This window comes from Trifolium pratense, linkage group LG2 (genome assembly GCF_020283565.1).
Source record: "Trifolium pratense cultivar HEN17-A07 linkage group LG2, ARS_RC_1.1, whole genome shotgun sequence".
Lineage (NCBI taxonomy): Eukaryota > Viridiplantae > Streptophyta > Magnoliopsida > Fabales > Fabaceae > Trifolium > Trifolium pratense.
The window spans coordinates 64,122,992-64,149,540 of NC_060060.1; the positions used below are offsets into that span (position 1 = coordinate 64,122,992).

Below are 26,549 nucleotides of genomic sequence, written 5' to 3' on the forward strand. Positions count from 1 at the left end.
TGCTATTGATGATAGATCGGTGGATGAGCTAATGATTCACTAGACCTTCTAATAATAAAAAAAAAAAAAAACTACCGTCAAATCAGTGTTAATAATAATAGAGTAAAAATCATTGTAGATGTCAATTTTTAAAGAACGTAACAATGTTAGAAATTTCATATTAAGTATATTAAAAATGGTCATTAATATTTAACTCATGAAATTTTTTCACCTATGAGTTGGATTCTTCTCATATATTCAAGTCGTACCATGTTACTATTTTCATTATTTTTATAGTTTAATCAAATCAATTTCCTCTATATAATTGAATTTGAATTTAGTCCATGTGTCATTGAGTTTGAAAGTACTAGTGTAACATTGAATTTTGATAAAAAAATTATGAAGGAAACATAAAGCAGAAAATGCTCTTGATCTTTATCCATCTTATACTTTCCTCCACTCCTCTTTGCCCATGATGATCTCTATCATGATCACTGTCCTCTAGACGTGGCAATGTTTCAAATGTAATCTACATATTGTCCCCGGGGTATGTATGGCTTCACCGTGGATTCATACAACTCTAACCACACCAGCTAGCAACCATTAAAAAATTCAGACCCATCAATTCATCATACAATGTCATAAGTCACTAGTAAAATCATCATTCATATGGATCAAACCAAATTAATGGGTAGGGAATGTATAGAAGGTGGGAATAGTATAAATTAGTATTAAAAGGGGAAAAGTTAAATAGTGTTAACAACAACGAAAAATAGTGCTATGAGGTATATTAATTAGTAAACTAAATACTACTAATATGCCATCTTTACTTGATTCAGTTGTTATTTATGCTGAATTTGGTAAGAAAGAACCACAGTTTGATTCACTGCAATGCGATAATGAGAGAAATAAAAGCATTTGATGCCAAACCCAACCCACGAACCAGATTAATTAGATGGTTCAATGGATCGGATACTAGTGATGAAAAAAAAATCTAACTTAAAAAGATTATATAGTGCATACTGCACAATCATAAATAACATTATAATAAATCTTAGAATTGGGAGTTTTTTAACTCAATCATACAAAACCGGCTTGTGAGGTAAAAATTGCTTCTTATTTAGAAACTCTCGTTCATGCTATCTCATCTTCGATATGAGACTTTTCAACACACCCCTCATGCCCAATACTATTGGGCTTGTGCATTGATATAAATGATTGGTGACCCAACGGATCTTGAAGAGACTCTAATACCTTCTTAAAATTGAGAGTTGAATCTAACTCAACACTACAAAATCGACTTATATTTAGTCTATTTTTTAGTCAAAATACATTAATCATTCCATGAATCTAAAAAATTAATTTTTTCTTATATTAAAGACTGAAGAAAGTATCCGATATGAAATTTCTCAACAATAATACGAATTTTGCAAAATGTATCCATAATTTTGAAAATCCTTTCATAAAAACTCATAAACATGTGTGTGAGAGTATAATAGTAATTTGTTGATTGTGGAGAGTGGATGGTACGCACTAGAAGAAAGGGAGTGGAGGATGATGAATTAAAGGGGGAATAGTAGTACTAAAAACAGTAAAGAATGAATAAGATATCGGGAGTTCAAATGATTGTGATGAGGAAGATGTCGGTGCGTGAAGGGACAAGATGACACACAACAAATTTGTCCGGGAATGAGGGGCCCACGTGTGAGGTTATAGCACGTGTCTTGCATAAGGCAAGCATGTTGGTCCACGTGAGTTTGGGGTCAGTTAATGCTCCACGCTACCCTTCATTTCCCTATCCCCCTTTCATCCCACGTGAACTCCACGCATTCTTGTCTCCTTTCCCTCTCTCCAATCTTCATTCAATCAATTTCCTTTGGCTTTTTGCTAACCCTTTAACCATTATCAACTTGCTCCATTGCTTACTTTCAAAATTTTAGGGACAAGCCTAGTTAAAAACACCATTTTTAGATTTTCAGCATGAAACTTGAGATTTTTTTGGGTTACAATTGTTTGGTTGGAGTCTTTTCTTTTTAATCTATGGTCGGAGTCTTATAGTCTGTTTGGTACGATCGAAAAAAATTGGAATGAAAGAAAATTATGCAAATCAATTAATGAATTTGGACTAAAGTCATTCATTGGTTTGCATAATTTTCTTTTCTCACACTTTCTTTCCATCATACTAAACGAATCATTAACCTTGAATAAATAAAACTTTTTAAAAAGATATTGTACCTTTAAGGACCCGTTTGAAATAACTTATTTTTGAGCTTATTCAATATAAATTGTGTTTTATGTTGTTTTATAAGTTCACACTAGTGAAAATTATATTTTTACAAGCTATTTTATCATAAATCACCTTGACAAAGTTATAATAATACATAAAAGTTGCATAAGCTATTTACATAAGCTCAAAAAATAAGCTAATCCAAACAGAGCCTAAATTGGGTGAGGATTCTCTCGAGTGAAATTTTAACGGGAGGACCTCAAATGTACATCTACACGATTTATATTTTTTTAATAGTAAAAATTAAATACTAGTACAATAAAGAAAAAAATGAGTGGATAAGATGTCACATGAGGGAAATTTCATGGGAGACAATCCCCTCCCGCTTAAGTTATAAGACTCTCCTATTTATTGAACTAATTTTTTTTAGGTTAGATTTGACTAATATATTTAATTCCATCTACGCAAAATATAATTAAATTTAACTTTTTAATTTTATTGCATAATTAATAATTAATATATTTAAACTATACTATAAATCAATTTTTTTTAATTAAAGATCAAATATATTAATTAGGCAACAATTAATGTATTTGCTATGACATGTGTTAACCTTCTCCTTTAATATGATAGATATAGTACTTATTAGGTTGATAGTCATGATTGAATCGGCAGCATTGTTGCAATGATCGAACCTATCCTTTTGAATGTGAGTGTCCATTACGTAACTTCCATTAACCACTATTGTACAATTATTAGTAGTTGCAATAAATTTAAGGAAAATGCTAAACAGTGCCCTCGGGGCACTGGTTAATGAAGCAAAAATAGTAATTTAGTATTGGAGTTTGTGCAGTCAACTTCTCAAAAGTTTAAATAGTGTTATTTTCTATTCAAAACTTTCTTTTTTTAGTTTTCTTAACCAGTGCCCCGGGAGCACCGGTTAGCATAACCCTAAATTTAAATCATGGTCTATTAGTATTTATCATAAGAGTTCATCTAACATGTGTAATATTGCACATGTTAAAGCAATTAAAAGTAGTTGTTTCGATTTAATATAAAGTTTACAACTTCAAAAGATTACCCACTTTGGGACCGTCATGGTTTTGTCATTTATCAAAAAGGCGTCTCGGCGGATTGAAAGGTGTGAGTATTGTATATAAATTACCTAACCTCGATTACCAAGCTATATGAGACTATTTTCGATGTATCCATAACAGTAGCTCCAGTTGAGGCTAAGGGACTAAAAGGTGTCGACCCACGAGAACATGCGCAAGTTCGTTTTCCACCGACGACATCAATATTCTGATCTAACTTCAAGTTCACATATCCGAGAGATTGTCTGATTTGAGGTTAATCCGTCAGATTTTGTCCTTCATAGAAAAGGCCCATCAGTAATTTGAGTAGTGTTGTATATAAACTATCATTAGTCTCGATTACTAGACTCATTCGACCGAGTTTTCTAATTTAACTTATAAACACCCCTTAATTCAAGTTTGAACACAATACTAATAATTGTGTGAGTTTCTTCGTCGGCTAAGAAAAATTATGACCGAGTGTCACATGAATTAGGAATAATATTCGAACCAAACGAGGGACAAGAAAAATAATGAGGAGTAATCATGGCAAGTTACAGTGTTGAATGTTGATTTAGACAACAGTTGATAACTGTGTAGTCTAAAGAAAATGATGGCATGATGATGGTGTCCCCACTATTGGAATTTGACCTCAGCTGTTGATGTAGGAGCTGCTTCTCAATTAGGGTAAGTTTTCACGAGCAAACTGGCCCACCGGATTAAATGTTCCATAATTCTTGCGATTTGCCCTTAGACATCACCAAATGGACCAAACAGGAGAATTTAATTCAGGTTTGGTTGATTGACTAGTCAAAATTTTAGGTTACATCTTATTCCTCCCCCATTTTCGTTGTCAATTAATGCAAAGTTCAATGATTTTGTTGATTACAATCATCAACCCATCCCATGTTTAATGCAAGATTTCTTTTTTTTTTGGTTGAAATAATGAAAGAAATTTTATACAGCAGTACAACCTTAATGAAATTATCATCATTTTTACTGTATATTTGCTTCTTTTAACAAATGTCCTTAGATATTTTTTCTTTGTTTGTTTTTAGGTTTGATGTAAACTCATGATGAGTGAAGTTGCAAAAATGAAAAGATTACTATCGGGTCAATATCGATAGTCACCGTGGATATTCATGTTGATTCGTAATGAACATTACAATGTTAAGAATAAGTATCACAATTCCCGAGTCAGTCGGTCGTGGTAGACGACAATGAATGATGTTAAGTGATAATGATAGACGTGTCACACGCTAAGGTTGAATGAAATCTCATGACAAGTGAAAGTGCCAAAAAAAAAGAATTACCTTCAGATCAATATTGTTGTTAATTATTAACGAACGTTGTAATGTTAGGAATAAGTTTCACAACTCTCGTGTTGTGTCGGTGACATTAGACGACAATAAATTATGTTAAGTGATTATATTATAATAGATGGTGTCACACGCTACGCTAACATTGAATGATATCTAACTGAAATAAACATAATGGAAGGTGTTACTATTGTAACGACGATGACAGGTGATAAAGGATAACTACTGATTGCGTACATTTAAAAGAATATAAATTGTACACATAGATTGTAACTCAACGGACATAAATGTCAAAATTGTTAGGTCGGATGATATGACCAGGTTCGAACCCTGGTCTTTCTACTTTGTGTGTGAGGTACCCTGATCTTTGTGTATGAGTTTTAAATAGTTTGTCATTTCGTATATTTACTTAAAAAAATGTAAAATTATTACATTTTAATAGAAAATTAAGCACATAACTAAAATTTTAAAATGATCTGTTTTTGCACTAATTTAAAAGTTTTTAAAACTCAAGAATGAAGAGTTGTCAAAAAAAAAAAAAACTCAAGAATGAAGAAAAATAATAATATGTTTTTATACAAAATTTCAGGGCAAACTACCATTTTAACCCTTGAAATTACAACTTGTTGCCATATTGGGCTCTAAATGTATCAAAATTACAAATATACATTCGTAGTGACTCTTTTATTAGTAATTTCATGGACTACATTGATCAATACAAAAACATATTTGAAGACCAATTTGACTATCTAAAAACATACTGTATTTGAGAACCAAAATAACTAATAAACTAACGCTTTGACTAACATGCACAAGTGCACCATATGGTGTATGGTGCACAAGTTAGCGATTTTATTATAACGAATACGAATTTTATAAAATCTACCGTTGAATTGAAAATTTATATTACATAGATCATCCATAAAAAAAATTTAAAAATTTAAAAATCATTTGAAATGTTATTGAGACTTATAAATATTAACGGTATTTAATAAAAATTCATAAACCGTTAATTTTGACGGGTCTCAATAACATATCAAATGATTTTTAATTTTTTCAAAAAAAATTATGAATGATCTATATGATATAAACTTTTAATCAAAATTCGTATTCGTTATACTATTTTCGATGATTTGTACACGATACACAATATAAGAGACTTATGCACCATAGACTTTACATAAACTAAACATTTGTGCACCTAATTATAATTTGGGTCATGCTAACCGGTGCCCTCGAGGCACTGGTTAAGAAAACTAAAAAAGAAAATTTTAAAATTAAAAATAACACTGTTTATACTTTCGAGGTATTGACTGCACAAACTTCAATGTAATATTACTATATTTGGTTCCTTAAACAGACTGTTTAACATTTTCCTTATAATTTTGATACATTTAAAAATAAATATGACAACGAGATACACTTAGAAAAATGATGATTTGCCCAAATTTTTACTATAATAATGACTACTTATTCAAATATCTAACTATTCTGTGATTTTTTTTTCTTCATTGAAATAAATAAAGAATGAGAATGGTCAAAAGCAAAGAGTAGCATTATTTGGGGTAGGGGGGGCAAGACCCATGATTCAGATAATTCATAATTGGACTTGATGACCTGACTGGCATAAAGTCATCATGGTTGAACTCACCACTCCCCACTACCCCCCATTTTCTCTCCTTTCTATATATTCCTCACAACCCTGCCTCCCCACTTCCTAATTATCTCTCCCATCTCTCTCTCTCTCTCTCTCTCTCTCAACAAAAGCTTGTTCTCTTTCACTCTTCCTCTCCTTCAAATTACAAAGCACTTTAGTTTTCTTTCTTGTATTGCAAGAACTTATATTATTTAGAAATGATGGTTGAAAAGGAAGATTTGGGTTTGAGCCTAAGCTTGAACTTCCCTCAAAATCCACCACCAAATCCTCAATACCTTAATCTTATGTCTTCTTCAACTCATTCCTCTTCTCCTTCTACCTACAATCTCCAAAAACCATCTTCCAATGATGCTTTCACTTCTAATTCAGGTGTGTATCATTCAATTCTTTAGATCTGCTCCAACTCCTTAATCGGAATAATAATAATAAAATAATTTAATTCTTAAAAATTCTATTTAACAACCATTTATAAAATAGTTTCCTATAAATCTCTCTTTATTTAGTTTCTTTATACTAAACACGGACACCAGACATGACACATGTGTTATATCAGACACTGAACACGTCTTCTATCAGAAGTATCAAGGTTTCTTCAATTTAATTGACGATCTTATATTACATGCAGATCGGGATTCGGAAACATGCAGAGGCGAAGAACGATCTCTACTCCTCCGAGGAATCGATGTGAATCGGTTACCTTCCGGTGCTGATTGTGAAGAAGAAGCAGGAGTTTCATCTCCAAACAGCACGGTTTCAAGTGTGAGTGGTAAACGTAGCGAAAGAGAGGTTACTGGTGAAGATCTTGACATGGAAAGAGATTGTTCAAGAGGAATCAGTGATGAAGAAGATGCTGAAACATCAAGGAAAAAACTTAGACTCACTAAAGATCAATCAATTATTCTTGAAGAGAGTTTCAAAGAACACAACACTCTTAACCCCGTAAGTAGTAATTAATTAAGTACCATTAAGGTTTTTTTAATTATGTTTTGTTTTGTTTTTTAGGTGATTAATTATTTTGGTTAATTTTTTTTGTAGAAACAAAAGTTGGCACTTGCAAAACAATTGGGGCTTCGTGCTAGACAAGTTGAAGTTTGGTTTCAAAATCGTAGAGCAAGGTTTGTTTATTTGACTAATCTTTATTCATTGTTGATAAAATATTTTAATAATCGAACTGATCATACAGTGTTAGGTTTTCTCTCATCACACACTGACAAGACGAGGGGACGAGTGGTTAAAAATCCGCACGTCTCATCTCTGTGTGAGTGCGGGAACCACCTCTCGAATCGGTCACGATCGGTTCGATTTTTAAAACATTAATCTTATTTATTAATGGTTTTATTAGTTATTTGTTTGTTTATTTACGGTATGTAAAATTGTAATTTCAGGACTAAGTTGAAGCAAACAGAGGTAGATTGTGAGTTTTTGAAAAGGTGTTGTGAGAATCTGACGGATGAAAATAGGCGATTGCAAAAGGAAGTACAAGAGCTAAGAGCACTGAAACTTTCCCCACAATTCTACATGCAAATGACACCACCCACAACACTTACCATGTGCCCTTCTTGTGAGCGTGTTGCTGTTCCAACATCAGCCGTTGATGCATCCACGCGTCGTCATCCTATGGCTCCAACACACCCTCGTGCATTTCCAATGGGCCCATGGGCCACAGCTGCTCCAATACAACACAGGCCCTTTGATCCAATCCGGCCCAGATCTTAAATGTGTACGGCTGAACAAACAAACATAATTTTAATGAAACAAAAAAAAGTTTAGTTGTAAACATGGTTCCATGAATTCTGTGTTCAAAATTAATGTTTAAGATATGGTTGTTAGAAGAAATGATTTTGTGGGTCTCTAATGTTTTTTTATGTTTATTTGACCCTTATCTTCTTTGTTTTTTTTGGAGACATGGCCTATTCTAGTTCTAGTTCTAGTCTAGTTAGGAATTTTAGATTTTTATTTTAATATCTTTGTTCTTATTTCTCATGATTAATCAGAGACTTATGTAAAGTGAAGTTGATCTAATTAATTTAAGTATAGTTTCATATGTTAGTAGATTTTGTTCATAGAACTAAAAGTCAAATTTATATTTTGGCTTATTGCTTTAGGATTGATTGCAAATGTATCAAAGATCCTTTATGACTTTGAAGATATGGTGATTCCTTCCTTGGACTAATTATGGGTTGGTTGGGTGAGAATTTTTTGGAGAAGAAAATGGAAAGTAAAACTATTATAAAGGAGATTGTCCCAAATGGCAAAACATTAGTTCAATAATTTAGGGTCCTTATGGACCCCATTGATGTCACCTTCCAAGAGGGGAGAGAATTTTATTTCCATGAATTTATGTGATCATTGAACGCATGAGACTTGACAGAGATATTACGGTTCGATCTCCCGCAACTACGGTTGAAGAAGATGTTGAAATCACTTGATGCCATAATGGACTCTCGAACCAAATTAAACAGTTCAGTGGACCGGATCGAATATTACTGATGGTGAAAACAAAAAAATTAAATAAACGGATTTGACCAACACAATGTGGAAATGGTACATACTTTGACAGCTTAATTATTTGGCCACAAGTTTATCAATTGGTGTATATAGAGAAATATTACTAATTAAAAGAGGCAAATCCTTATGTACCAAAAAAAGATTATAGGAACAGAGAAAAGAGTGAAGATTCATTTTTATTCATTACAAACAATGAGACTCATTTTAGACCTATAGAAACATTTCTTTAGTAGATTAATCTAATAATTTTTAGCAATACATTCCAACAATGAACGGATATGAGTATTACACATAGACCAACAATGTACATCAATAATAGAATCAATAATTAAGTATCAGCTGACACTTGAACTAATATCATATTCATGATGCATCACAATCTTATATGCATCAAGTAATTTGATGCAAACAACTCTTTCGATTTGTCCAAACCTGTTATTCCATAATTTAATAGATTATTGTTTATCAATCAAGACTAGTATACATGATGACTTCTTCTTTTGTAGACTTCTCTTCATAAATACTGCCAATAATTTCACCATTGAAAGCCTTGCGTGGTATGCTCTCCGTAGATGACAATGATCGATCTATAGTAATGTCTTGGCTGAATCTTGATGATTCTTCCTCCACTGTATGATAGATATTATACCATATTGTCGATTGGAATAAATCTCTGATTACCTCTACGCATTCTCCAAAAGCCCGCCTTAGTGGTGCTACTGCAATCTTCTCTTGATGTTTGGCAGATCAAATATGGTACTATATGTTTCTTCATATCTGCTTCGGATATTCCCAGATGTTTTCCTGGAACGCTAATGAAATGGACACGGCCAGCTTCGTCTAAAGCTCTTAAGCCAATCCAGTCTTCAATGTAAAGTTTTGTCTGCAACAAAGCAGATTAAGGTGGTAACTATTAAGCAAAAATACAATTGGTCTATTACTACAAGAAACCATGCATCACAAAATATTCAATGAAGTAATGCGTTGATGCTGAATTGCTGATTTTGTTCCGACAGTCAAACCATAATGGTCCTCTAAGGTTACATTACAATGCATTGATGTGAAGCTATCAAGTAACAGCTAAGCTAATAATGCCAGGAATAAGTGCTTCAGACATCTATGTCTAAAATGGCAATTTCAAGATTTTTTTCAAAACTACAACTTCTTTGATGTTGAAAATGTTGGTAATGGCATATAAATAGGCAATAGAAGTTTAAGGAAGCAACTCTACTGATATACCATTTGACAGATGCCTGATTTTGGCACCATGTAGGCAGAATATATCTAGACATGTCGAATTAAAAAAATACCTCTTGTGGTGGTAAAATTGGCTCAAAGCTGCCATCTGGATAGTAACCAAACCAGGATGTTTCTTTTGGTATTAAAACTTTGTCGTCCTCAAACTGTCGGAGTATAACATAAGACAACAAATAAACAAATATCTCTCTTGAAGTCCTAAAATATCAAAGAAAGTTAGCTTTTGAGGACTTACCATGATAAGCACCAATTTTTCTAAGCTACTAAATCTTTCCTTGTAAGTGGAATTCCTCTGACCAGGTTTTTCATTGTTAAGCTTAGGGAGGAACCTACAGTACTCCAAATATTTAGGTATGGCCTGAAATCAAAATTGGTTTTAATGTGAAGGTTTTGAGCAACTTTTACGGCAACAAACAACTATGATAAATGGGTACAAAATATCATAAAACTGAATAGTCGAGTATAAGAAAACAGGCTCAGCATGGACTCCATTGTGGGAACATATATTTAAAATTGGCAACTAGATAAAAGTTACATTTCATTACTAAATTTCTACTTGTTAGACAATTTATACTCACATTTGGTAATTTAAGATATCCGCTAGGAGCTAAGTGTTCCTGCAGTTTTTTGAATTGAGTATGTTAATAGACTGTAAAGTGAGCAAAAAATAATGAGCGACAAAGTAACGAGATAATAAATGCTGGGAAGGTAATTATGTTATACAAGAAAAGAAGATAGATGTATCAGACAAAAGAAAAAAATAAATAGAAGATAGATAAATACTTGAATATAGGTAGTGTAAACCTCTCCCTTGATGAGATTGTCTGCAAGGACGCAAAAGATACCTTTCTGTAGAAAAAAAAATCATTGAACAACGGAAGAACTCGGTAAAAGAAAATTTTGATATAGATTTCATTCTACTGATCGGTCTATTTGTGGACACTGATTACATGACAAATATTTTTCATCCTTTTAGGGACACCACATTATAGTAATTGCTGCAATATTTTGCAAATAACCATAGCCATGGCAATATCTAAATAGTAGAGTGCACCTAAAATATGACAAGACGCACATAAATGGGTTTTATAATTTTATCTGATACTCAACAGGAGAATAAAAATAAAACATGCTTGATTTCACTTTGTATACTATCAATGGTATGACATATGCTTGATTATTTAAGGAAATAAAACATGCTTGAATATTGGTCCCCTATACTATCAATGATATGAAATTAAACACAGAAATATATGGTCTTGTTATGTTGAAAAACACACTTTTCCCTACTACTTCCTCCCAATCTCTACTGTCAAGACCAAAATTAAATAAGCTATTATGAATTTTACTATTCGGTTCCCTAAGATGAGTAAGGATGACCAAGGTCTATTTTTGGGAAAAGAACAGGGGGTGCTCATTTAAAGCCAGAGCTTTTTTTGCTCTGTATGGACTGGCCCAATACAGAAAGTGGCATCGGCAGGATTTGAACCTGAGACCTTGAGAGAAGCAAACTCCAAGGACCAAAGCTTTCACCGCCATGCCGACCCATGACTGATTCAATTAAAGAATGGCATGGTGCCAAGTGCCAACACCAAGTAAATTGATACTATTGAATGTGGTATTTCAAAATTCAATAGTATAACACAGAAAGAATAAATGCAACAAGCTGGAAAGAAACAATGATACTCACACCACATAGGGGAACTGAAGCAGTACCAGCATGAGGGCCCGCTAAAGAGATAAAGTTCTTAACCTGTTTCAACAATAATAAAGGAAGAATATCTCATGAATAAGTTGACAAGGGTAAGTATCTAGAGAGGCAAAAATACACAGGAGAACAATAATACAGACATTGAAAAGAGAAATGAACTACGCAGAAGCAAGAAAGATAAGCAGAACAAGATGGAACAAAATCAATATTTCTGCAAAGCCCATGAATAGCATGCTCGTTTTTCCACTATAATACGAATAAAGTAATGAAAGACAACTATAAATTCTTACGGGAGGTCCTCCTTCACAAAACTCGACCACACCTCGACCGATTAAATTTCCCTGTTGGACAACAGAAATTCAAGAATGAAGTATAAAAGATAACAAAACTATAAAAAGAAGCAATCGTGAGATGAATTATGTAATTAAGTAGTTTAACAATCCTTGCAATGTATGAAAAAGGAAAGAGTGGTGCATGGCCTTGAACCACTTTAAAATCGGCGCCAAACTGTGCAAATATCACGTGGAGTTAGGGTATCTGCCCCAATATTATGTCGATCCCTCTTTTGAGTAAAATAAGCAATTAAATAAATGATATCGAATTTAAAACAAACTGTTGCAACTTGCTGGAAAATCATGCTTCATAGATGCATAAAAAAAGGGAAAGTATAGATGTATTTTCAAATCAAATACTTTTGTCAAGGGGACGTGGCTTCTGCAAACCTTTTCAAAAACCTAAATCCTAAGAAAAGTAGAGAACACGATAGAATTATACAAGGACAATATTGTTAAATAGTGATTATGGCATCATGGATTTTGTGCTAGCCGACATAGCCAGTTTATGAAGTGTCACACGAAATGGTGGGGCCATAGGTTGTAATCCCAAGTTTATATGGTGGAAATTTTTCCATCGGTCGCAACAACATTGATCAATGATGTAATAACTACAAGGGCTTGAAGGATTGCAGCCACTAAAAGGCAGAAAAGGCATACTTGTAACTTAGTATTCACCAGAAGGAGATCATGGATGAAGCAGAAAGATGAGTTTAAAAATGCTTATAATTCTTTATCGGGCATAATTCAATTACAAATGGAGATAATTTTACTTCTGCCTACTTTGTAAAGGTTAACTTATTTCAAGTAGAGCAAAGATTAGGATCCATTGACACTCAAAGGAATAAAAATAAAGGCAGTTTATATCAACAAAAAAATAAGCAAAAGTAAAATCCCAATTCTCATGTTTTACCTGGGAGAGGCCAACAATGTTGTATCCTCCTTTCAATTCTTTCATTTCCTTCACCTGTACATGGTGTTTAAAAGAGTAAAAAGATTAAATTCAGAAGCATGGTAAGAAAACAAATGTTACCACGATAATGCAGGAATCTCGTTATCACCTTCTGGCAAACAACATCTGCCTGCAAATATATAAAACAAAACAAATCACTTATAATCAATATTTCCATTAGGCAATACCATATACACAAAATCTTCTGCCAATTACCTGCTCTTGCAAAGGCATAAACCATGAATCCCATGATCCATTGCCTACCTCACTGAAGAAAATAGAGAAACTTCATTAGTCACCAAAAATAATGTTTGGACGGAGTATTTTGGAGGGAAGGGAAAGACTTGATTTTATTTTCTATATTAAAGAAGCTATGAAACATTTCTTTTTTTTGGTCAAGTAGCCTAGTAAGTAGTAACTAGACTCACACATTTTAAGTGTGGAGAAATAGGGACTCCCAAGTTCGAACCCAAGACGGAAGACATCTGCAGCTACCAACTAAGTTGTACTTACATGCTAGCTATAAAATATTTCTAAAACTGAACCAAAATATAGACTTAGGACCGTTGGATTAACTTATTTTTGAGCTTATGAAAAATAGCATATGCAAATAAATAAGTTCTCACTAACAAAAATTGTATCATAAGCTGTTTTTTCATTAACTGCCTTGACAAGCTTACTAATAAAACATAAAAGTCAATCCAAACAGGACCTAGACCAGACCACCAAAACCACCATTCAAACATACCCTAAATTACAGTAGCCACAATCCAAGTATAAATTGTTAACAAATACTAGCATGAAAAACACAACAAAATTAGTTGATAGATGAAATTAAAGTAGTTAAGTAAGCATACACGCAAAATCCTTGAACACCAGAGTAAGTAATCAATTCCTCGGTGAATGATTTGACTCCATGGTTAGAGCACTGATCCCCAATTCCTGCAACACAACAAGTATCATTATCATGCATACATGCATAATTATAAAATATAATGCTATAGTGAAAGTGAAAAGTACATGAAATTTAATATAATGATAATAATACTATAAAAATGGAGAAGTAAAAATACCGTGAATGACAATGAAGGGTATTGAGTATGAAATTGGGAAGAAGAAGGTGAAGATGAAGATGAAGATGATGAAAGGAAAAGACAGAGAAGGAAGACGAAGCAGCAACATCATCGTCAGTAACACCACACGAAACTGCTACTACTTTTGTTTGTTGGTGCCACAGAAAGACAACACAACAAACAAAGAGATGCTTATCAAAAAAAAAAAAAAACAAACAAAGAGAGCTTCAGGGAACTTATAGTACCAGAATAATACAAAAATAATGATTTTTTTTTTTAAAAAACAAATGAGAAACCATTTTTTTTTTATTAATTAAATAAACAATATTCAACCAATGAATTCGTTCGAGTGACAAGTACGTGGTCAAAAGTTTAATTTCTAGCTTATATATATGAAAAAAAATAATTTATTTATTTAAATTGATATAAGAAAATAGATTAATTGACTAACTAGCTAGTGAACGAAGAAATTGATTTTTTAGAATAGTAGATATTTAATTAGACATGGAGTTTTTGGAAAGGAAAAACAAAGAACAATTTAATTAAATTATTGACTTTTTTTAATAATTTTTGTTTTTTGTTTTTTGTACGTTAGACAAACAATCTCTAGAAAAAAACCTTGGTAATTTAAAATTTAGTCATAAGATAAATAATTATTCTACGTTGAGAAATGAACTTTGTGACATTTCATTTTTTGACTGTTTGGAGAGTTTTTTTTTCTTTTTGAAGGAGGATAGTTATTACTTATTGTTAGTTGACAGATTGTGTAATCAATGATGGTAGTTAGTGTATTTGTTTGTTTATCTCACTCAGCAAACTAGGGACGGATCTAGAAACTTATCATACCGGGAATCGAAAAATAGTAAATAATAAAAATGATCTATTTATTTATAGAGATTATTTTTTGTTACATTGTCCATGTGATTTTTTTGTTATCATGTTATATTTACGATAAGAAACTCACCTTCGTTAGTTTAACGTTGACGGACTAATCACATCCGGGGAATATGTGGGCACAAAAAATGAGTTCTTCCCTCGATTGAATTTTGTTCATACGCAAGAGCCAAATATCAAACTTTTGACTACTTGCTTAAAGGACTCAAGACTCTTACCACTTAAACCAACTAAATTTTTAATTAAATGGTTATAGTTTTAATAATCCAACACTTATAATTGTTCAACAATATAAATATTTTTACACTATAAATGTATATCTGTTATGAAATATAAGTAATAGTAATAATATATAAGTATAGAGGAGAGAAGAAGATAAGAGAGAAAGAATAGAGATTGTATTATTCTCATCAAGGTGTATGTTTACATGACAATACAAGTCCTATTTATAGGACAATATAATGGGTCAGTGGAATGGGTCAATGCTTAATGGACATCCACCAAATTATTCATAACACCCCCCCTTGGATGTCCATCGAGGATATGCCTCGTTAAAACCTTACTAGAGAAAACTCATTGGGAAAAAATCCTAGTGAAGGAAAAAGAGTACATCATCCTTTGTGTGTGAACTGTCTCATTAAAAACCTTACCAAGAAAAACCCAGTGGGACAAAACCATGGTTAAGGGAAAAAGAGTGCAGAACATATTTATATCTCCCCCTCATAAAGACAAGTATATATGAGACGAAGAAAATCAAATAATCTTATGTAGTTGTAGTAGTTGCTCAAAAGTTTTACTTGAAGCTGACTTTGTAGAAAGACATGTCTTATCTTCTTTATCATATAGTCTTCTCAAAATATGTAGTTTGTGCAATTATCTTCACGTTGAATCGTTGCAAGAACCCTTTAGAAGAAAACTCACAGATTCTTGTATCTGATGAATGACACACTTCAACCAAATCACATTCTTGATTTATCTTCTATACTCCTCAACTTTCCTCGTCATTTTTTTCTTCTTCATGATATTGTTATTGTTGTTTGTTTCATAGATCTCCATGAGTAATTGTACTTCTTCATGTGAACATATAGTTTGTTTGTGATCTATACATTTACGAGGATTAAACAAATTACCTGCATATCTGAAATAACAAAATATATACTTGATGATATATTGACAACAAATAATAGGTCCATAATGTATTTGGCCCCAATTGAACTAAAATGTGGTACTTCAGGACCAATTAGTTCTTCATCATTTACTCGAACTCTAAAATATTCTTCAAATACTTATTTTGTAAGAAATGACAATATTTCAAGCTCTTAAGGAGTCTCTTGATGATATTTTTATCATCAACATAGATACATAAAAAAATTCATTGCCAAATATTTTCTTAAAATGAACAAATTGTCATTTTCATATTTCTCACTTTGAAATATTCAACAAGAATATTATACAACATGCATATATATTGCTCGAGTATATAAGGAGACTTATTCATGTTTATTAAGTCACCTTTCCAATAGTTTGATATATGTGTCTCACGAAAATTAAACCCTTTTGGGATTTTCATATAATTATCAAGTGAGATGATTTTCATGTAATCATCATTATTAAGTGAGCCATTCAAATACATATACTAAACTTAATCAATTATAAAGAAGTTCTGAATTCACTTCAGGTGAATATGCCTCTTGAAAATTAATGATAGACGTTTATCATTATTCTTTAATAATGAGTCAAACTTTAAATATTTGTATATATTATTTTCTCAAATAGTTTGAAATGTATGTCTCGTGGAAATTAAATCCTTCAAGGAGTTTTATATAATTCACACTAACAAGTGAGCCATACAAATATATCGTGACACATTTTTCAAATAAATTGAATTTTCCATGTGTTAATAAACTTAATCAAGTAAGACTTAATTAAGTAAGAGAAGGATTTTGATTTCACTTCAGGTGAATATTTCTCTTCACATTCAATGGCAAACTTTTACCAATATGCTTGAATAAAAAAATCAAGCTTTTAATGTTTGTATGTCAACATTTTCTATTCACACGAAAATTAATTCGTATCTATCATGTTTTACATCTTCAGGTGTATGGACTGCTGGTCCAAAAATCTTCACTTTGCAAAGTGACTTTAATTACGTAGCAATTGCGTTTTCATTTAGACAATCATTGTCTATAATTCTCAATAGAATTTAGTTCATGATCCTCATTAACTCTTTTCACAAATAGCGCTATATTATATATAAAAATATCATCAACGTTGACTTCCTTTCGGTTCCATCATATTCCATTCATGACATAATTTTCATTCATGACATAATTCGTCAAGATCTCTTTATTATCATAAATTTCAGGTACCTGAGAAGTTCTTCTGGAACTTAAAACTCAATTATGTCAAATACTCTTTTGAAGTTTTCATATCCTCACTTGGGTCATCTTTCTTTTTAGCTCCTTTTCTTATTTGAGGATTTTTATCGTTGGAACCGACTGATCTACCACACTTCAGGGTGGTTAATACTGATTTGCAAAATAAGATTGTCCAACAGGGACATCCATTTTGTTTGGAGCATTAGCAGCTAATAGTTGATTTCATAAATTTTGCAAATGATTTATATTTTGAACATTTGATTCAAACTATGAGGATCAATGTGAGATAATAACATTAATTTATTTCAAGTGATTCATTTGAACTTCTGATTCATATTTTTCAGCTGCTTATTCTCTCCCCTAATATTGGGAAAATTAATTCATCACTTGAAAATCAGCCTACAGGGCTGTAAATAATTCTCCAATTTTTGGCTCAAGATGATTTATAATAGATGGAGATTCATATCAAATACATTTTCCCAATATTCTTTAAGAACCGTTTAAATGCATACTATTGGAGCAATTGCACATACACAACACATCCAAAAATGCTTATATGGGAATCATGTTTATAAACAAAGTTCAAATTGTAAATTAGGGGAGAACTTATAATAACTAGTTGGCTTGATGCGAATTAGTATCACAATATACATGTTTGAATGTTCCCAAAATATAAATTAGAAGTTATGATCTCATAAGTATCAGTCATGTAATTACTTTAGACGTCTAAAGAATGGATCTTCTAGTCCATTTTTTGTATGATCATATTCTATTTGATATCGATTTCAATTGACATACGATACTTATCAAATATTTTCTAAGAATTTAGAAAATGAGATCTTAGCAAAACTATTTGAGAAAACAAACTCACAAACTTCTGGTTGTGAGTAAACATGCATGTGACCAATTTAGTTGATGCATCAATTCAAGTCACAAAATATCTAAATGGTCAAAAATCTCAAATTATCAATTTCTTTTGGGGATTACTAACCGATAAAAATTATTAGAATGAAGGAACTTCGGGTCCTTCAATATATATTTATAGTATTTTTTTCGCATCATAATAAATCCGGGATGACCCAACCGGTATTGCCAACAATAAATTTAATATGATTTGTAAACTTCTGGTTTACAATAATTTGTGCTTCAATTGCATTATTATATAAAAAAGTGTAGTATAAACTTCTGGTTTATAACTTTTTTATTACACTTAATTTATCAAAAATATGTATAGTAATATATAGAGATATCCAACATCTCTTCATTTCTTGTTTCCATATTGATATTCATATATGAATGACAAGAAGATTATACTTATGCAATCAATTGTTCTGCAAATCAACATCTCCCTTATTATAGGGCTGAATTGTTACTATTGTCATTTATGTCCGTTTAAAAACGTTTCATCATATTAACGAGTGAATGCCCTTACCAATCATTTGTACATTTATATAAATGAGCTCCAAGCAAACTTCAGGTTGCCACTCGAATTCTTCCTTGTAAATGGAGCCAATAAACTTTGATGACTTTACAAGTCTTCTCAAATAGCCACAAATCAACGGCAAACCAATATAAAAAAAACTCTAATAATAAATCAATGCAAGGATAATTTAATACTCAATTGTCTTAATAATTCCTCAAAATAATAATTTCAATAACAGTTTGCAAGTGAGCATTCAAATAACAACAAGACAATATAAAATTTACAAAATATTTATAAATATTCATATAAATAACAGTTGGTGTAATAATTATCTTAAAAAAAAACATTTGGTGTAATAATTAACAAAATTGAGCCTAAAATAAATTTCCAAATAGAACACTTTAACAAAATAATTAACATTAGTGTTACAACTTTTAAAGTAAAAGAGAGTTTCTCATATAATATTTTAGGCTCAAATCGTAAGATTATATAGTTTAAAATTATATATGATTCTCAGTTCTCACATTCAATCAACACCAAATATTTAAAAAAATTTCACAAAATAAATTCAAATCCCATAAACCAAGGATATGATATTAATATCAAACAAATATTCTTGAATTGAATATATATAAAAAAATATTCTGGGTATAAATTATAATTAAATTTATTTCCAAAAGAAAAAAAAAATCAATTAAATTGATTTATTATGGAAGAAAAATATTTCCTTAATAAAACACGATTCATACCTTAAGCATTGTAGTAGCTGAATTAATTCATAATAACTCAGAGGACAAAATTATCGTATAAAATAAAATGAATAAAGTATTAAGTCATGCACACCTTTTATTTTAGTAACATTCAAACTTAGTATATGAAAGTAATAGGAAACATCACAATTGTCAAATATAATGTAAATAAATAATCACTTAATTCATCATTTAAAAGGTCAAGTTGATTTCATCTTGCAAAAATCTCATAAGTAATAGGTAGTATCACAATTACAAAAATTTGGCTAATAGAAATCACAAAAGAAATTAAACGATATGATATTTCAATTGATATTTGAAAATTTGTCAAATCAACTAGTTTTATTTTCAAAACAAATCATTTAATTTCAAATGAATCAATCATAATACTTCCTTAACCGATAATGTAATAAATTGAAAACAATAAAAGAAAGAAATAAAAGGCATTCAATTGTTTTCAATCAGATTGATTGACCAAATTAACATATGAATGACATTTTTTTTGTTTTTGACGGTACATATGAATGTATTAGTAGTGTACTAAATTATTGAATTCTTCTGGAATTCACACGGAATAATCTTGAGTTCTTCATGAACTACCCTTTTGAATTCTTCAGGAATTCATAGAGAATAATATGAGTTCTTCATGAACTATGCTTTTGAATTCTTCATGAATTGACATAGAATAATGTTGAGTTCTTCAAGAACTATGCTTTTGAATTCTTCGGGAATTCATAAATTAAATCTGTAAGTTCTTCAGGAACAAAATTAATTTTTTCTAAGTTCTTCGGGAACTAAGATTATGAATTCTTCGGGAATTCATGTATTAAATGTCTAAGTTCTTCAGGAACTAAGAATAGGTTCTTTAGGAACCAAGATTATGAATTCTTCGGGAATTCATGTATTAACTTTCTAGGTTCTTTAGGAACCAAGATTATGAATTCTTAAACATGTTTATGTTCTTTTGGATGATCGAAGTGTCGATGTTTCACCATACAGGTGTCGGTCACGAAGCATAATGATGTTTTACCAGACTATTGTCGGTCACGAAACTCAAACAATATCAAACATCCAAGATACATATTATAAATAAATAAATAATTGATCAACATTTTATGTAATATTAATGATCAAAGTGTTATGCTTCACCATACAAATGTCGGATATCACGAAGCGTAAACAACATTGAATCAATTAAATACATAAAGGAATGATGCTTATTTATTTATTTAATTTTAATTATTATTATTATTTGATCTTTATAAGTATACAATGTTCAAACGATTCATAATCATATAATAATCAAAAATAAAAACTACTTGTGATTTCATAAAAATAGAATAAGAATTGTGTACCTCAGTTGGTAAGCTCGTGCTGATAACGTGTTATGAAATATAAGTAATAGTAATAATATATAAGTATAGAGGAGAGAAGAAGATAAGAGAGAAAGAATAGAGATTGTATTATTCTCATCAAGGTGTATGTTTACATGACAATACAAGTTCTATTTATAGGACAATATAATGGGTCAGTGGAATGAGTCAATGTTTAATGGACATCCACCAAATTATTCATAACAATATCAATAAAATTCTTATTTATATAATATAGTTATAAATTACAGTATACTAATTATATATGTGTTGACACCAAAATTATAATATTGGTAATATTCATTTCGACTTGGTGTTATAATTTGAATAGAAGAAAAACTCATTTCGATTAGGCATGGAACGTGATTTGTCGAAGTTAGCCATATTAAGTGGAATTCGACTAAACTATTTTGCTGTCGAAGGCTTCATTTTCAACAAGAAGTGACATATGTTTTAAGACATCGGAAGAAGTCATTCAAAGAGTCGAATATTGACATGGTTCTTCGATCAAGCAAACAACTCCTACGAAGAAGTTATCGGAAGTTATTCAAAGGGACATGTGTCAATCTTAGATATAGGAAGTTATTAAATATAAGACACTTGTCAAAATCTAAGATGTAGGAAGTTATTTTCTATTTTCTATAAATAGTTGTAATTTCTATGTACAAAGGGTTGGATCTCATTTTCTAAAAACTCTGCAATGCCCACGCCACGGAGCAAACGGGTTCAAGGAGTGCATAGGAATGGATTCCAACCACCCTTTACATTTCATGCAATTTAATATATTGTTTTGTTCTTGCTTTCTTTTTCTTTTGCAATTATGCATTCATTTTCATCTTCTTTATTTTTCTTTCTTTTCAATACTCACTTGAGTATTTTTTCTATTATGTTGTCGTGAGACAACTTGTTATTAAAAGTTGTTGGATGCGATTCTAACACTAAAAAGAACAATGATTTTGTTCTTAAAGACGCATGAATTACATCATAAATCCCGAGACTTGAACGAACACTTCAAAAAAAGGATTCTTATCGGATCCTGCAGTTAGAAGGACTTTTATCCAGGTCTTAAAGTAACAATGGATAATTATGTTTACGTTACCAAAAATTGGTGTAAACAATATGATATAATATGTGTCATATAATATATTATGTATATGTGTATGTAAATGAGGGGGAGGGGGGGGGGGGGGGGGGGTCTTGGCCACTACTTGCCCCCCTCCAGATTCGTCCCTGCAGCAAACCTTGAATTCAAATCCTTTTTACGGGACTTTCTTTTCTTATTAAATTCCTACTCAGTTTGAAAAGAAACCTCAAGCCGATAAGAGTTCTTCATCGTGTTCGACAATTTAGAAATCGGGTTGTTTCTGATGATGAAAACCCAATATTTTAATATAGGTAATATTAGAAGACGACTATCGGTATGTGATGGTAAGTAAGCTACCTATGGTCGGTATATCTTTGAAAGCTTAGACGGTTCATAACTACTCCCTGTTTCAAATTATAAGTCCCTTTGGAAAAAATTGTTCTAAATTATAAGTCACTTGGAAGGAGAAATTTTTTTTGGCTCATAACTACTCTCTCTGGATTCAATTTTTGACTTATACGTACGGGGAAAATCGGTTTGAAAGGGAGAACCCACCTTTCGTGTGCTCCACATGTTTCCCGACGAAAATTAATCATCACTAACGGTGGTAGAAACTTCGTACCAATATCATGATATCCCAAAAAAGGAAAATCCTATAATTTGCCAAAAAAAATAAAAAGAAAAAGATCCTATAATGAATTTGAGTAAAGTGAAACAATCAAAATGGGATTAATGGTGGCGGATATGATTCATAAATGAAGAACAAAAAAGTCAAGATGGGATATTCTTCCAATACAAAGAATTTCAATTGGAGATAGAAAGATAGTTTTCATTTTTTGAAGCAAGCAAGAATAAGATATTGATCCCAACTAGATTGCTACAGCCTACAGTTGGAGAAGAGGACTCAGATTCAGTTTTTTTAGGATAATGATTTTTATCCATCATAAATAAATGTAGCAAGTTTCTAATATTTTTTAGCAATACATTCCAACAATGGATGGATATGAGTATCAGAAGAACACATAGACCAACAATGTATATCATGATATTTGGCCGTTCAAATATGGTACTACATGTTTCTTTATATCTGCTTCGAATATTTCCAGATGATATCCTGGAATGCTAATGAAATGGACACGACCAGCTTCGTCTAAAGCTTTTAAGCCAATCCAGTCTTCAGTGTAAAGTTTTGTCTGCAAACCAGATTAAGGTAGTAGTCTAGTAAGCAAAAATACAATTGGTCTATTACTGAAAGAAACCATGCATCACAAAACATTCAATGAAGTAATGTGTTGATGCTGAATTGCTGATTTTGTTCCAACTGTAAAACCATAATGGACCTCTAAGGTTACATTACAGTGATGCCAGGAATAAGTGTTTCAGACATCTTTGTCTAAAATGGCTATTTCAAGATATTTTTTTTTGAAAACTACAACTTCTTTGATGTTGAAAATGTTGAAATGGTAATTGCATATAAATAGGGAATAGAAGTTTAAGGAAGCAACTCTATTGATATATCATTTGACAGATGCCTGATTTTGGAACTATCTTAGACATGTCGAATTAAAAAAATACCTCTAGCGACGGTAAAATTGGCTCGAAGAAGCCATCTGGATAATAACCAAACCACGATGTTTCTTTCGGGATTAAAGTTGCGTCCTGCTCAAACTGTTGGAGTATAACATAAGACATAAAGACAACAAATAAACAAGTTTCTCTCATGAAGTGAGCATTAAATATTCCTAACATATCGAAGAAAGTTACTTTTGAGGACTAACCATTATAAGTACCAAATTCTCTAAGCTACTAAATCTTTTCTTGTAAGTGGAATTCCTCTGACCAGGTTTTTCATTGTTAAGCTTAGGAAGGAACCTACAGTTCTCCAAATATTTAGGTATTGCTTGAAATCAAAATTGGTTTTAATGTGAAGGTTTTGATCAAATTTTACGAAAACAAACAGATATGATAAATGGGTACAAAATATCATATAACTGAATAGTCGAGTATAAGAAAATAGGCTCAACAGGGACTCAATTGCGGGAAAATATATTTAAAATTGACAACTTGATAAAACAACCACAGATAAGTTACATTTCATTACTAAATTTCTACTTGTTAGAGAATTTATCCTCACATTTAGTAATTTAAGATATCCGCTAAGAGCCGAGTGTTCCTGCAGTTTTTTGAATTGAGGTATGTTAGAGACTATAAAGTGAGCATAAAATAATGAGTGACAAAGTAACGAGATAATAAATTATGGGCAAAGTAAATATATTATACAAGAAAAGAATACAAAATTACAGATCAGACAAAAGAGAGAATAAATAGAAGATAGATAAATACTTGAATATGTATACCGTAAACCTCTCCCTTGATGAGATCGTCTGCAAGTTTGCAAAAGACATTGGTCTGTGGAAACAAATTAAAATCACTCAACAACGGAATAACTCGGCAAAATAAAATTTTGATATAGATTTCACTCTACTGATCTGTCTATTTGTGGACCCTGTTTACATGACAAATAATTTTTAGGGACACCACATTATAGTAAATACTACAATATTTTGCAAATAACCGTAGCACATGGCAATATCTAAATAGTAAAATGCACAAAAATATGACAAGATGCACATAAATGAGTTTTATAATTTTATCTGATACTCTCTACAGGAGAATAAAAATAAAAACTTACAAAATGATTTCACTCTCTATACTATCAATGATATTATGAAATTAAACACAAAAATATATGGCCTTGTTATGTTGAAAAACACACTTTTTCCTTACCACTTCCTCCTAATCTCTAATGTGATAAGAACCAAAATTAATTAAGCTAATATGAATATTTTACTGTTAGGTTCCCTAAGATGAGTAAGGATGACCAAGGTCTATTTTTTGGAAAAGAATGGGGGTGCACTAGGGGATTATAGTCTCACTTTAAGGAGGGACATGTGAATGAACGACTTGTTGCAATTGCAAATATGACAGCTACAGTTTTGGAAGCACATGAGAAAGAAAACCGAAGACGGGGAAAGTGAGACAAGAAAGAACCAGGCCTCTTTAATTGCCACGGTCTTATTTTTGTTGATCCACGCATCCTTATATGCACTCATCTCGGCTACCGACTCCAGTTGTATCATTTACATTAAGTTCTACGTATATGTTCAGATTGTCTTAAGTTCTAACCCTAGCCGTCACCTTTTTTCTTCTTCTTAGTTTATCAAAGAGGGGTGATTTCAGGTCAAATCTTGACCTAAAATCACCCCTCCAAATTGTTTTTTCTTTCTCGTTATTAAATAAGTGTGATTTTTCACATATTTGTTTGGTTTTGTGTTATTTGTTATCCCGTCCTTGTGCGGTGTATTCTGTTGTGCCGTCTCTGTGCGGTGTATTTTGTTTTCCCGTCTTTGTGCGGTGTTCATTTGTTTCAGGTTAAAGGATAAGATCCGATCAAGTACAAATCTATCCGATGTCGACTTTTGTGTCATCAACGCTGCAGATCTGGAGGCATGGACATTCCAGACACTTCAATATAGTCATATATGTAGGCTTATGTAATTTGCCGTTTTATGCTATTAACATGGATGCTGTGAGTTTGTTTGCAGATTCATCCTTTTTGTTTTTAGCAAATTTAAATTTGTATTACATCGATGTACTCTATCAGTTTGAATGAATGAATATCCTTTATTTTTAGTCAAAAAAAAATATTCAGATTGTCTTATTAATAATTAAAGTGGTGATTGATTCAATTAAAGAATGGCATGGTGCCAACACCAAGTAAATTGATACTATTGACTGCGGTATTACAAAAATCAATACCATAATACAGAAAGAATAAAGGCATCAAGTTGGGTAGAAACTGTAACGACCCAATTTTCATATTATTATTTTTATGTGTTAAAATATTTTATTTAACGTGGCATTTTAAATAAGTTAATAACTTTAGTTATTTATCGAATGCTTTAGTTATTAGGCGAGTAGTGAGGGTTATCGTGTTATTGGGCCAAGCCAATGGGCTTGAGGCCCAATGGGCCTTGTGAGGTGTGTGTGTGGCGCCCTTATGGCCATGAAGCAAGGGAGAGAAATTCATTTTACTCATAGTTTTGTGTTCTTGAGAGAAGAGAGGAGAGTTTGTGGAGCTAGGGCAAGAAGAAAAGCTAGAGGTTCGAGATCTTCGTCGAGTTTTCTTCGAATCCAGGTATGAGAGTAGTTTCCTTAATCGTGGGTGATCCGAGGAAGGGGAGAATGCCGATTTCTCCTCACCCGAACTTCCTCCACCCCATTTTTCATTTTGGTTTAGGAGAGTTAATCTTCGAGAAAGTGAAACCCAATGTTAATAACATGTTCAATATACTTCTACCATGTAGTGTGAGCGAAATCATGGGTTAAATAATGAGAATTTGTATGTTTTGAGTGATTATATGTGTTCTTGAGCTTTTAGACTCATAAATGTTAAATCCTTGCTTTTTCGATGTTAATGATGTGGATCGGAGAATCAATCCGTCCTTTTGTGCTTATATATGTGTTATATACATGAAAACAAACATATTTGGGGTTTAT

The 26,549-nt window shown here is 31.7% G+C and overlaps 3 protein-coding genes across 5 annotated transcripts in view; 1 reads left to right on the plus strand and 2 right to left on the minus strand.

The window, feature by feature from the left end:
- Positions 1-6,148: 6,148 nt before the first annotated feature.
- Positions 6,149-8,304, plus strand: LOC123911408 (homeobox-leucine zipper protein HAT4-like). The gene is made up of 4 exons (XM_045962811.1): positions 6,149-6,624; positions 6,881-7,194; positions 7,291-7,370; positions 7,641-8,304. The coding sequence occupies exons 1-4, from the start codon at positions 6,453-6,455 to the stop codon at positions 7,969-7,971; spliced, it is 897 nt and encodes a 298-aa protein (XP_045818767.1). The 5' UTR covers positions 6,149-6,452; the 3' UTR covers positions 7,972-8,304.
- Positions 8,305-8,965: 661 nt separating this feature from the next.
- LOC123911406 (palmitoyl-protein thioesterase 1-like) overlaps positions 8,966-26,549 on the minus strand; it is a 42,412-nt gene continuing 24,828 nt past the window's right edge. Inside the window, exons 1-12 of one of the 3 annotated variants that reach the window (XM_045962808.1) lie at positions 14,089-14,280; positions 13,873-13,957; positions 13,232-13,283; positions 13,125-13,145; positions 12,977-13,030; positions 12,022-12,072; positions 11,711-11,773; positions 10,804-10,869; positions 10,599-10,637; positions 10,256-10,378; positions 10,074-10,166; positions 8,966-9,646 (exon numbers count right to left, since the gene is read on the minus strand). In XM_045962808.1, coding sequence (XP_045818764.1) covers positions 9,407-9,646; positions 10,074-10,166; positions 10,256-10,378; positions 10,599-10,637; positions 10,804-10,869; positions 11,711-11,773; positions 12,022-12,072; positions 12,977-13,030; positions 13,125-13,145; positions 13,232-13,283; positions 13,873-13,957; positions 14,089-14,200 — 999 coding nt within the window. In that variant the 5' untranslated portion in view covers positions 14,201-14,280 and the 3' untranslated portion in view covers positions 8,966-9,406. Of the gene's footprint in view, positions 9,647-10,073; positions 10,167-10,255; positions 10,379-10,598; positions 10,638-10,803; positions 10,870-11,710; positions 11,774-12,021; positions 12,073-12,976; positions 13,031-13,124; positions 13,146-13,231; positions 13,284-13,872; positions 13,958-14,088; positions 14,281-26,549 lie in introns of those variants that run through there. The other 2 variants (XM_045962809.1, XM_045962810.1) reach the window with 2 other exon arrangements.
- On the minus strand, positions 22,777-26,279 carry LOC123908596 (palmitoyl-protein thioesterase 1-like). Its single transcript, XM_045959280.1, has 5 exons — positions 26,253-26,279; positions 24,347-24,398; positions 23,768-23,889; positions 23,565-23,657; positions 22,777-23,182 (listed from the first exon to the last, which is right to left on the minus strand). Exons 1-5 carry the CDS (start codon positions 26,277-26,279, stop codon positions 23,030-23,032), a joined length of 447 nt encoding a protein of 148 aa, XP_045815236.1. The 3' UTR covers positions 22,777-23,029.

Coding starts and splice junctions, on each gene's coding strand:
- LOC123911408 (XM_045962811.1), top strand. CDS start 6,453: ATGATGGTTGAAAAGGAAGATTTGGGTTTGAGCCTAAGCTTGAACTTC. Junction 6,625..6,880: donor TGCTTTCACTTCTAATTCAG/GTGTGTATCATT, acceptor TATTACATGCAG/ATCGGGATTCGGAAACATGC. Junction 7,195..7,290: donor AACACAACACTCTTAACCCC/GTAAGTAGTAAT, acceptor TTTTTTTTGTAG/AAACAAAAGTTGGCACTTGC.
- LOC123908596 (XM_045959280.1), bottom strand. CDS start 26,279: ATGAAAAATGGGGTGGAGGAAGTTCGG. Junction 23,890..24,346: donor CATCAAGGGAGAGGTTTACG/GTATACATATTC, acceptor TTTGATTTCAAG/CAATACCTAAATATTTGGAG. Junction 23,183..23,564: donor CAATTTTACCGTCGCTAGAG/GTATTTTTTTAA, acceptor TCTGGTTTGCAG/ACAAAACTTTACACTGAAGA.